The sequence below is a fragment of the Aythya marila genome (genome assembly GCF_965140915.1).
Source record: "Aythya marila genome assembly, chromosome: 2".
NCBI classification, from domain to species: Eukaryota; Metazoa; Chordata; class Aves; order Anseriformes; family Anatidae; genus Aythya; species Aythya marila.
The window spans coordinates 36,060,436-36,073,076 of record NC_139043.1 but is presented as its reverse complement, the minus strand read 5'-3'; the positions used below and the strand labels follow the sequence as shown (position 1 = coordinate 36,073,076).

The 12,641-nt window shown below is 42.7% G+C and overlaps 1 protein-coding gene across 1 annotated transcript in view; it reads left to right on the top strand.

Annotated features, from left to right (window-relative positions):
* The window catches only part of JAZF1 (JAZF zinc finger 1), a 184,890-nt gene extending 172,964 nt beyond the window's left edge, over positions 1 to 11,926 (top strand). The window contains exons 4-5 of the mRNA XM_082752175.1: positions 2,830 to 2,999; positions 9,572 to 11,926. Coding sequence (XP_082608301.1) covers positions 2,830 to 2,999; positions 9,572 to 9,748 — 347 coding nt within the window. The 3' untranslated portion in view covers positions 9,749 to 11,926. The remainder of the gene's footprint in view (positions 1 to 2,829; positions 3,000 to 9,571) is intronic.
* Positions 11,927 to 12,641: the final 715 nt, after the last annotated feature.

The window sequence follows — 12,641 nt, the reverse complement described above, 5'->3', positions numbered from 1 at the left end:
CTGAGGTGGAATCGGGTAAAAGCCCGGCTGAATCCGTGTTGTTTTCCTATGGCAACTGAAACAACATCATTATTTAAAGGATAAATTTTTATTGCTAATGAATTTTATTATTTTTTTTTAAGACAGTAAGTTTTTACATTTTGTTTATATCAGGGCCCCTCTTAAAGACATTTTGGGATTTGTTTATATATTTTTTTAGAAGAGAGTAGAAGCCATGAGTTCAGTAGGATGCTGTCAGATAAGAGCAGCGATGGGCCCTGCAGTTCCAGCTCGTACAAAGCGCTGTGCCTTCAAGGTGCTTCGCATCATTAGCGGGATGCCTGGCTAGGGAAAGAAGGAAAGCATATCCCTATGGTTATTCATACCATCCTACTTGTAAAATCCCTAATGGCAGGTCTTGGTTTAGAGACCCGAGGCACTAGAGAATTTGTTTGTACTGTTTAAACAACTCTTTTCACTGTACTAGACAAAATCTTGCATTTCTGTTCAGGTAAGCTAATTAAAGTGAAACCATAGGGATGCTCTGACCTTGCAGATAGATGCTTGTGCATCCTTTTTGACTGCTCCTCTCTTTTTTTCCTTAAAACCACCACAGTGAGCCTACCTGTAAGTGAAGCGCAGGCAGAAGTTGTTACAGAATTGGGTCTATACAAAGTTACTAGAAAAATTAAAGGATGCCTTAACGTAAAGGAAAGCCTATGGAGATGTATAATTACGATTACTTCCACTTCCTACTGCTCCACGTACCTTTTTTTCTTGTGCAACGCATTGCACATTAGGATTTCTAATGCACCGATGGTTGTTTTATAAAAGCATGCTTCTCGTTACCTCTGAAAGTGGTGATATCCTTAGTGACATCATGGTCTTGGGTGATATTTTGGGGGGAGGACAAAATCCTATTCGTGGGGAAATCAGCCCCCTTTTAAGGGGCTGTTTACAATGGCAGAAATCATTGGTATCGGCGTCCAGAGGGGTTGAATATGTTCTCATCCTAGAAATGCGTGTATCTATTTACAATAGTTTTTTCTGTTGCATTTGCCAAAAAAAAAAAAAAAAAGTGAGCTAAAAAGTTTGAAAGGAACAGCTTGAGGAATTTTTTCCATCGAGATACAATCAAGGGCAGGAAATCGTAGAAGCAGAGTTGTGGTTTAGCCTCCTTTTTTTTTTTTTTTTATTGGTTAATTAAACTATAACAACTCTTAACTTCATTTTAGGTTAACTGTTCCTAGAGTTCAGGAATATTTTAAGAGGTCAATAATGCTTTCCTTGGCGTTCAGTCCTTCTGTGTGGGATGGGGGACCTGGGGCAGCGGCGCGCTGTTCCAGCTGTCCCGCAGAAAGCCGTGTGCGTGCGCCCGCGGCCGCGCTTGGCGGTGGTGGGAAGGGATCCCTCCTCCCTCATCTGCACACCACCCCGCCAGGATGGGAGCCGCAGGAAAGAACCGTGAATGGCCTGACATCTGTAAGCTGACTTCCAATATCTGATTAAAGCTCGGGAGCCCGAAGCGCTCCCAGCTACCAGTTGACATGCGTTTTGCGCTTAATGACGGGGAGGTGCCGAGCAAGAGGGGGGGAGCGCATGGGGAGGAGGGGGATATCGGGAGAGAAAAATGAAGGCGATAGGTGCGGATCCAGTTTCATGAGAAGCGAGAAAAACAAAGCCTCCATTGTACAGTGCTGCACGGGTTTTCTGTGTGAAGTCGTGATGTTTCTTTTTTAAAGTGCCATAAGGCATCTGTCTGCGCCTTCCCCTCGCTGCCTCGAGCTGCTCGGAGGCATGCACTTAAAGGGCAAATGAGGGAAGCAAATAGAGCCATGCAAGTGTCATATAACTGTCTTTAATAACGGGAGCTATTCCAGCACTCGGAGCCAAATCGTCTTTCAGCAGAAAGGATAAAATTTAGCAGAGCTGGGAAAGGGAAAGAATAAAGGGGAGGGGAAACACAGCACCACCTCCTGCTGACACCACAGAAGTTTCCCTAAGCTTTCCCTCTCTCTCCCTCTGTGTATATATTTTCTTTTTAATCAGCTGGGGCTCTTCCCTCCCTTGCCTTTTTTTTTTTTTTTTTTTAACTGTATTTTTACAGTTGGAATTCTGCTTTCCCAATTTCTCTTGTTTCACATTTAACTTCTTCAGAGAATTTCATTAATAGTTATTGCAATTAAAAATAATAAATAAACTCAGCACCAGCTGCTCAAACGGCTCTTGTAGCATATCTGGAACATAATGTGGTCTGCGCAGGGCAGCCACACAATGCAATTTATCCCCACACCTGAGGGAATGAATTTCACAACTATAATTGCTACAATATAATTCTTATTAATGTTGTGCTATAATTCCTATTAATTCCAAAGGGCTAGTAAATGCATTAGGACTTGTCAACATATTATTTTACACTGTTTATGATCTGTAGAATTACGCTCCTCAGTATTGTATTGCATAAAGAAAAGCCTTAAAATTAGCTTTAATTGCAGGGGGGAGGAAAAACACATTTTCTGTTTGGGCCCTGGGAAAGAAGGAGGGATCCTGTTGTTTGCGAGGTAATGAAACTGCAGTTTAAAATCAATCCTTTGAACTTCCTGCGCCACACAGTTAACTGTTTATGAAAATAACAGGAATAATGCCTGTCTCGGTTATCAGAAAAAGAGCCACTGGTGCCTTCAGGAAAGAATAAATGGCTATAAGGAGGAGAGGTTTATGAAATTAAAACCGTCTTCCAGCAAAGACAAAAGTGGGGAAATTACAAGTCATTGTAACTGATGTGATAAATACAGAATGCGTTATCTTGCCGTGCTCCTTTATCCTTATCTCACCACCCTGCTTTTCTAGGTAGTGAATATGATGAGGAGGAAGTAGACTATGAAGAATCAGACAGTGATGAGTCCTGGACTACAGAAAGTGCTATCAGCTCTGAAGCTATCCTTAGTTCAATGTGCATGAATGGAGGGGATGAGAAACCTTTTGCCTGTCCTGTTCCTGGATGTAAAAAAAGATATAAGGTAAGCAGTAGTGCAAACCTATCTTACTTCCAGCTGCTGCAGAGAGGCGAGGGGAAAAAAAAAAAGGAAAGCCTGTAAAATCACTTTATACCCTTCTTGTTTAATAGACTTGTCATATTTATTTTTGTGGTATTTTAGCAGAGTATGTATTTTATTCACCGCTTTCCTCTGAAGCGCAGCCAAGTTATAAGGTTTTTAAATGTGGCCTTTGCATCCTGGTCTGTCAAACGGGATTACGTATGGTGACTTTCCTAGGACTTACGCTTTCCACTTTTTAATTAGTTTTCTATAATTCAGACAAATTAAGTGCAGAACCCAGGAGGCAATACCAGCAAAATGATCTCATGGGTCCCTTTCAGAGGCACTAAGTAAAAAGCTTCTGCCCGTCAGTGCCGGGATGAAATCCTTCTGTGTAAGTAAACTGAGAGGGATGCTGCCTCTCCTGCAGAGGCACCGTGCCCGGCGTACTCCTTCTGGTACAGGCGATGTGCGGGAAGGTGGTGGTTAATGTTTCACGAGTCAGAGGTCACCTCGAGAAGGCAGAGCCTTGGAGAAGTTCTGGCATCCTTCTGTGCTGGGTCAGTGTCCCAGTGACTCATGTGCGCAGCAGTCGCTGTGTCTGGCCCTGAGCGCTGGGCTTGCATCCCTCTGCGTGACATGCTGGGAAACTTTTTTTTTCCCCTTTCTGATTACACTCCATCATGAGAAAATTTTCTCTGTTTATGGGAGTGAAACGTCTTTAACTTTGAACCTTGAGCTGGCTGGTAAAGAACACGCTGTGACGGTGCGAGGACAGGAATATTGCTTCACGTGAACGGATGCGGGGGCAGATTAGGTTTTATTGACCACTTTGGACTTCAGTATTGTATAGACACTGAAATTTGGGATCAGAAATCGTGTACTGGCTGCAATTCCTTTAAATAACTTCGTGCATGAAGTCCTAGAAAATTCAACCACTGACCTACACCCTAGAAAAACCGGTAGTGGTGGGCTTTGTTTTTATACTTGTTCTATTTTATGGCTTTGCCTTTAAATAACTGAAAAGCAGGGACTTAAAAGAGAGCAGAAATATGAAAGAGAAATATAGGAAGACCAATAACGTTTGAGATAAAACAGTTGTGACAAGAACGAATAAACTGTGCGTGAAAACGTGTAGTGGATGAAAATGTGTTGCAGCGATCCTGCAGCTGTTCTGGGCTGCGCCTTCGCCGTTAGCAGCAGGTCACGAGACTGGGGCTCGTGCACGGTGCTCAGGGATCAGCTAATGCTTGCCTAAAATCCTGGTAACGCGAGCAGGGAAGCAGCGTGCTCCCTTCTTAGCGACGGACAAGCCTGGTTTTGCGGAGCTGCGTCTGACCTGTGCAATGATTATTCTCCATCTCAGGAGGCAGGGCAGAGGGAAAGATGTTGTGAGCCTATTTTCCAAGTATTACTTTGCAGATAAAACCGCTTTAAGTGAGATTAATACTTTTCCTGTGCGTGGCAGAAGCTGTGTCGGACGGAGGGTATGGCATAAATGCTAAACCCCTAGCTCAGGAAGCAAACAAGCCATGGTGATTGTTAGAAGTCAGTATGCCCACAGGGCATCTATGCGTTGCAGAAAACATTCATTTAATGGCACAGGCTAGAAGGAGAACCCTGTAATTTGCTATATCCTGTCTGTTCTCTGTTTGACTGCCAGCCCTCTGTCTTTTTATTGCCCAAATAAGCAAGCTGTTCCTGCCTGCTTCTGCTATCTCACTACCTTCATCTCAAATGCATGAGGACTGTCTAAGGGATATCTCGTACACCATTAATGTTTGAGCAGTCGGACAGGGAACAAATTAATGACCCAGAGAGAGGCTGGCAGACAGAGAGCAGCAGCAAATAAAAAGTGCTGTATTTTCCTCAGAGACTCACCTCTGTTCAATCCAGATAGGAAAATACATTTCCTTTAGCTCTGCCTCACCTCATCTCTCTTTTCTGTGGGCTCTGCTTCCTTCCTTTTTTTCTTTTCAGCCTTTTTTTTTCTGCTTTTTACATTTTTATCTTTGTTTCCTTCCTTTTAGTTTCGTGTCAGCTGTGTTTCTTGTTTCCTCTTCGTCTTCCTCCTACTTAACCCCCTCCTCAGATGAATTATTTGCTGAGTCTGGGTAGGGAGTCCTGTGATCAAAGCGCTGGGATTTTCTGGTGGGTACTGGATAATCACAGCCAGGGCTGTAAAACAATTATAGAGCCACAAACAGGAACACGGACATGCACATACAGTAATTGCCAGGCTCCCTTCACGGCTGAGAAAGGATGCATTCTTTTAGGGAGTGAGGAGGAAAGGAGAATGTACACAGTTTTCTTTTGTCTGGCCCTAGGTGACGTACGTTTGAGAAGCAGAGATGTTATTTTTAGGTGTGTTATTTGTACTGCAGGACTGCCCAAAGGACCCGGTAGGGTTTGGGGCTCCTTTTTGCAAACAATGTACAAGGATAAAAGATGGCCTCTGCACTGAAAAGTCATTATGGAAAGGTAAATACAACAAGAATGAGTACAACAAATACTCCCAAGGAGTGGGTTGGGGCGGACAATGGAAACTGTAATAAGAACATGTTTATACACAAGCCCAGATGAGTATCAGAAGACCCTACTGGCCTTCTGCCCAGCTGCTATCTGCTGGCAGTTTCCCATAGGCACTGCAGCAGAAGGCAGTCATAAACATTTAATTGTTCTTCAGGAACTTTTATTTTTTTAAGAAAATAAAATTGCTTGCTTATAAAATGCATTGGTACTAAGCCCTCTGTACAGTATGGCACAGATTTTTCTTGAAGGGCCAAAGATTCTGGAGAGAAAAAAAAAGAAAAAGAAAACAACTTTAGTGGCTTGTAAACTTGTTTGTTGGGATATTCTGAAACAGCTAAAGGCATCTGGAGCACGCTGACTTCTAGGTGCCTAACACCCTCTGAAGTAGTTTCTGGAGCTTGCTTTCTTTGTCATTTTACAGTTGCTGAGAGAGGAAATGTTGAGTATCTAAGAGTTTGTCATTTGCTGTTTCACTGTGATTTATCTGCTTTGCATTTGAAGCCATTAATTTGATTTTAGAAAATCATCCAAGTGATTGAAAGGAACCTTAACATCTTGTTTCTTCAGAGTTCACCCTGGCCAAATTCAGGCTTCACATTGACATTTAGGTGACCTCTCCAGTAGTCGGTGGGTGATGAGTTCTTAACGTGCTTTGCAAGATGCCACCTGTGGGAGCTGAAGTGTGGATTGGTGAAGCTGGCGATTGGCTTTCCTTTTAGTACACCCCACCTGTTTGTATCAGTTACTTGGGTGCCAACTCAGGAGAAGGACATTCAAAATGCGTGTGTGATGTAGATAAACTGATTCAGGCAACTTCCAATAAAAGTTCAATGCACAATAAAGACAAAAATGCCATAAATTATGTGTATATACTACTACGGACAAAACCCTGGAGTATTTGTCATAGTTTTTGCAGACTGTGCAAATACAATAACACGAGAATAGTTGTACATACACCCAAAATGTAGTTATATGCATCTCTATCAGTGCAATCATGAAATACAAAAGACGTCAGCAGCTGATCTCATCAAAGCAACCCTCAGTTCTCATCTCTCACCTACAGGCACTCTAGAAAAGCAAATTAGCCTAAGCTTCTCTTGGCCTTTGTAAAATTTCTAGCTACCCAGAAGGTACAAGGTTGGTTTCTCTGTGCAGTCTGTGGATTATTCCTGAAGTTACGTGCTCTTCCTACATGAAAACCTAACAGTTTATCGGTGTGGGTGCATTACCCAGGACTGAAATTCACTGGGGTGGTAGAGGTGCTTTCCTGAGTGCACCTGGTTTATGATGGTGTTTGAAAGGGCGTATAAACCATGGCTCATCTCTGTCCGTACATTGCCTTTGCAAGGGTGTTTTTTTAATTACTGTTGGTGTGTTGGTAGTTACGGTTGTTCCAGATTGTCTCACTTAGATATATTTGGCGTGTTCCCTTACTCATGGTAGTGCTCAGTAGGGCACAAGTTGCGTGAGAAGCCAGAGCAGCACAGTTATGGGGCGAGGAGGAGGGAGGGGACACGAGGATGTTCCCGTTTCCCTGCCCTCCCTCCGAGGACACTGAGAAGCAGGTAGGCCAGGCTGCTAGGCTGGGTGGGATTTTTGTGAAGGAACAGCCCGGAGATGAGTCTGGAAAAAGAAATCCACCTGAACCAGCCCTACTTGAAGAGTGTGGCATGCTCATGTGGCTTCTGGCGTGTGGTGGCTTCGTGGGTCCATCCAGTGTCCTCGTGTCCCTGCAGACCGGGCAGTGCCAGGCTGAACTCCCCCGCCTCCTCCTGATCTGGTCCCGGGTTAATAATTGTTTCCTCCTGGTGAAGGTTTGTGAGTGCCCTTCCATGCTGCCATCTTCTTCCTCAATCACTTGTGAGAGTAAATAACGAGCAACCCAAGTAACCGGAGCAATAAAAGTGATGTATGGGTTTGGCAGTGTTTTTTGCCATACCTCAACAAACTCAACCCAGACATACAACAAAGTGTTTACATTGCAGCAGTGGAAAAAGTGCTGAAGAGTTGACTGTAATTCTAACAACAGCTTTCTTTTAGACACAAGTGCAGATCGGATTTCATCTTACACTGGCTCCTCATACCCCACGTGTTTTACTATTTCTCAAACCTTCCACGGCCCAATTAATTCCACACAGGTTGCTGTTTTAGCATTTCCTTAAATTTTTCTGCCTGAAATTACTTTCCCATTTCATCAAAGCATGTGGTGCGTCCTGTACTTGAGGCTGAGTGGATCATTAAAAAAAATCTGGAAGAGGAGAAGAGCACAGTTGGCATGGAGCAGTGAGGGTGTTCGTGATCTGGGGAGTCCATAACAATTGGTGCTGGTCGCTTAAAAGTACCTCAAAATGACTGCTTATAAAGAGTGGAAGTCTGAGCAAGCTTATGTAGTTTCCAAGATAAATAGAGGGTTTGGGGTTTACTTTGTTTTTGAAGTCTCACTGCAGCAGCAACATTTAGCAGGTCGCCCTCTGATCAGCACCATCGGGGCGCTGGGCGGTGGCTGCTGCAGCCGCGCTCCTCCCGGCTTCGTGATGGGGGCCACAAGTTCCTCTCGGCCCTTTCTTGCTCGGCGTTGTGTGGGCAGCATGTGGAGGGGACTGCCAGCAGCATCACCGAGCACTTGGGATTTTGATGCAGAGTAAATTGGGTTAGGAGGGAGGGGAGGAGAAGGAAAGTGTTGGCAGGAGAGCAGTACCAAAGGTGGTTACCTCGTGACTCTCTGATGTTAGATTTGTGATACGTGTGGAGTCTGGTGAAGTTCGAGGAGTTTCAGCTCGGTTCTGTTTACAGAAGGCTTTTAAGTCTTTTTTTCTCTTTCTCCTTCTCTTTTCTTCTTCCTCGTCCAATTGCTGCGAGTTCCCAGCTGGAGCTTCCCCCGTAAGCTGCCTGCTAACACAGCTGAGCTTGCTGCTCCAAGAGCCACGGGGACATTTTGTCATGTGTAACAACAGCCCAGGGCTCAGCAAAGACAAAATTCCTTAAGCTGTTACTTAGTGGGCTAAATTAATTAATATCTAGGCTGTTAATTGATTTTGGCTTTTCTTAGTTAAAAAAAATAATAATAATCTGAGGCAGACATCTAGAAACTTTAGACAGGATATGGTAGAGCCTCAGAGCTGTACCTTTGCTACAAGTTGTCTTGGCTTCTTTTTTGGTTTTCTTGCTAGGAGAAGCTCTAATGAAACACAGTTTGCATTCCCCTCTCCTCTCCCTTTTTTTCCCCAAAAAATCCAAGCTCTCTTGGTGGAAGCTGGTGTATACTGTGTGAAAGGGACTCTGTTAGGATGAACCCTAGAGAAAGCGGTATCACGTGCTGGTTAGACCACAACAGCTCCTTCCATTTTTGCCAGAAAGATGCGAGGAGAGCAGTGGTAGGTTTTAGCTGCAGGATCCTCCAGTTTTAGCTGTAGGATCTTCCCAAACAATAGCTGTTTTGAAGACTGCTTCTCTGGATTATTTTCTGAGTGCCCTGCGCAACTCCGAGTTAGCTGCTCCCTGCAGTTAATTCTTTGGAGACAATGTGTAAACTATCAGAAGTTGCTGGTGCCTAAAGACATATCTACAAACAATGACACAGAGCGGAACAAAAACACCATGGGGGGAGCTCCAGCTTTTTGAAGAAGTGTGACTCGAGTCTTGATGCCAAACCTTTGTTTGCTTGTAAATGAACCTCGGGATAACATTTTTCAATGCTATATGAAAAAAAATAAATAAATAAAAAATGGCAGGAAGCAAAGAACATTTATGTATGATCCCACTAAGCAAGCAATATTTCTGGAAAGTGCCATGCGCTGGGAGATAACAATCAGAACTACCCAGGTGTGATACATTAGGACTGCACAGATCACTCTCCTTCCTGTCCCACCCTGTCTTGGAGCACAACACATGCACAACACCTGGAGGGTTCCTAGCAATTTGAGTAATTCTGCCCGTAACCATTAGCCGGGTTGTGTTTTTCAGCAGACACCGAGGCGTTTCGAGGCCAATCGACCACTAATGCTCTGCTTTCTCGCTCGCAGAATGTGAATGGCATAAAGTACCACGCCAAGAACGGCCACAGAACGCAAATCCGCGTACGCAAACCATTCAAATGTCGCTGTGGAAAGAGTTACAAGACAGCTCAGGGCCTGCGGCACCACACAATCAATTTCCATCCCCCCGTGTCTGCTGAGATTATCAGGAAGATGCAGCAATAACATGCTGGTCACAAATGTGCCAAGAAATCCTCACCAGCAGTTGCTGATTTTGAGAACAGCCACCTTTTTCAGGGGAAGCATTCAGCAACCCTTTAAACAATTAAATGCATGCTTTAAAATTTTCTGTAATTTTGGAATGATGTATCTTTGTAGAGTTAATGATTTTGTACATTTGCACATGTAATCATCATACCCATTTTCATTACTTTGAGATAAGGTGCTATAAAAGCTATAGGTTCTTCAGAACTTTTTTCTCCAAAAACAAAAAAATTAGGGGGCGTCGCGTATTTAGTTGTACTGAAGTGTTGAATAGGAGTAAGGGGAGGAGAGCTTGGCACTGATGTAATTTCAAGATTGTAATGTGATGAAGACTTCCGATGCATCTGTCAGTGTGTGTGCAAAACCAAAACAATACCACCATTGTCAAACTATAGTTAACATGCCTTACATTATGGAGTTATCAGTGGAGTAGCAAGTCTTTTAGGTAATGGAAATATAAATAAGAAAGAATGTTTAACATAATATGCTAAAAATATTTTCATACTTAAATAACATACATAAAAATGTGTGCTTGCTGTATTTTATATTATCTTGCAAATCTTTTTTTTTTTTTTTTCCCCCTCTTGAAATGCTGAAAATCTTGCCATTTGAACTAGTAAACAATCACTTTAGTGTTAGGAATTACTTTTTTTTTTTTTTTTTTTTTGTACAAGATGTTATATTATGTTCATGCCCATCAAACTTTTGAGGACCAATATCCCAGTCCAACTAAATATTTACCCCTGAAATATCTGTTAGAAAGACATTTGGAAATACTTAAGTGCAAATTTATGTGTGTGTGAGAAAGAATTATCTTCATCTCAGATGAAGTCTTAAAGCACTTTGTAGTTCTCTATTGCCAACAGATTTAATGTTTTATGTGTTGCCAATTCTTGCAACTACTGTACTAGCATGTGCCTGTGGTTGCAAATAAAAATTAAAAATTCTGCGCATGGTTTAAGGAGGTCCATTATTTGTGCTCAGGGAGCTGCCAATGCCGCTCCCTCCTGTTCATTGTATTTTGAGGTTTTCTTTGTACGTTTTTTGCTTCTCGTTGTAGGTCACTGCATTCCATTTGGAAGTGTCTGTTTAGCTTTACAGTTAATTTTGCTGAAATATGACATATGAGCCTTATCGAAGATTTAAGTGCTTCTTGCAGCAGGTGGTCAGAGAGTGTCTTAGAGCTAAAGTCAGCATGAGAGAGCTTCGTGTCTGGGCCATACCTGAACATTTGTTGCTTACCATCCTGCCTTGAGCATTCTTCTCTCACAAGTGCTATTCTTGGAATTGAGCTGGCCAGTTGCATCAAGGGGGCACCCCCCGCCCTGCCCCAACCTTGAAACACTGCTCACGTGGCAAGGGTCAGGGAGGAATGCAAAACGTTCAGTACAGTAATCGCCTTTGCTTATTTCCCATCCTTTTAAGTGCAAAAGAAAGCTCAAAACGTGAGGAATAAGCCTTTCCCTTTATTATTTTTTTCCAAAGCTTTAAAGGAAAATGTTTTAAGGATGACAATTGCCTATTTTTTCAGCTGAGTAAAAAAAAAAATCTCTCTAAAAAACTGGGAATCATCCTAAACGCTAAGGTTCGAACATCTGTATTTAAACAAAACACCACTTTTTCAAATCCTAAAGAGATGACAGTGGTTGTATTGCACAGTGCTGTCAGCTGGGTTTTGAGGATGATCCAGACATGAGAATTATTGGTACACAAAAGGCCCCATGGGGCCATTTCCTACCTTCTGCAGTTTTGGCAACAGACGTGGCCAACAACTATGTTTTGGCTCTGCTCCTAGTGCAAGAAACTACAGGCTGGGTAAGTAAATTCAACAGCTAAACAGTCGTAAAATGTCATTGTTGCATGTAAATTCCTTTCAACTATAAAAACAAAATTCCAGTTTCTATTTACCTATTCATTGTGACAGTATTATTAAACAGGTAAAGATGGGACTATTTTGTTATACTGTGTATAGTGAATGTATTGTACTGTGTCTGTGAAAAAGTGTGCTTTAAATTATATTTTCATATGTTTTGTTGGGGACAAAGTACTTTAAGTTTGAAAGTGACAGAGGTTTGTTTTAGAACTGAAGGCAACTTAACGAATTCCTGTCAAGAAAGCTGCTTATAAATGTAAATCAAATCACATTTAAAATAAACTGCCTCTGACCTAAAATGACTGCTCTCTACTTGTCACTAACATGGAGTGAAGCTCTTGGGCTGTCTACTGTTGTATTTGTGTATTTTTACTTTGGGCTCATCAAACTCTGTTCTGTAACACCTGCAGCAGCTTGAGAGCTGCACCCTTCACACAGCCAAATACACAGGGTGCTGCAGCCGGGAGGAGAAAACGGAGCATTTGGATGTAAGCAGCCAAAAGGACACTCAGGTTGCAGAGGATGCTTCCTACCAGCATCACACCAGGGCTCAGCCTGCCAGGTAAGAGGTGGTGGTGATGCTTCTGAACCCTCCCCTTCTAATGGTAGGGTATGAGAACCTTTCTTGTGAAGGTTTTTCACAAATGAAGCCTCTAGCCCTAAGAAAAGAGGAATCCTTAAAATCCAAATTGCTATTTTAAGTGGCTGTGTGAGGGTGGCTATTTAATAGGGAAACTTCAGCAATTCCCTGTGTATGCACCTCAAAGAAGTCTGCTTTGGCACAACCAGGGTGTGAGGTTGTCTTGCCTGTGTAGGATACCAACATCTGAGACTTCAGACACCTTTACTAATGTGACTGTAACTTGAATAATGTTTATTTTTTATAGCGAGTTCTGTTTTCATACACTACTGAGTTATTAAAAAAAAATGGTAAAATATTGTTTCAGTACTTCCATGCCTTACCTTGGACTGTCTACTGAC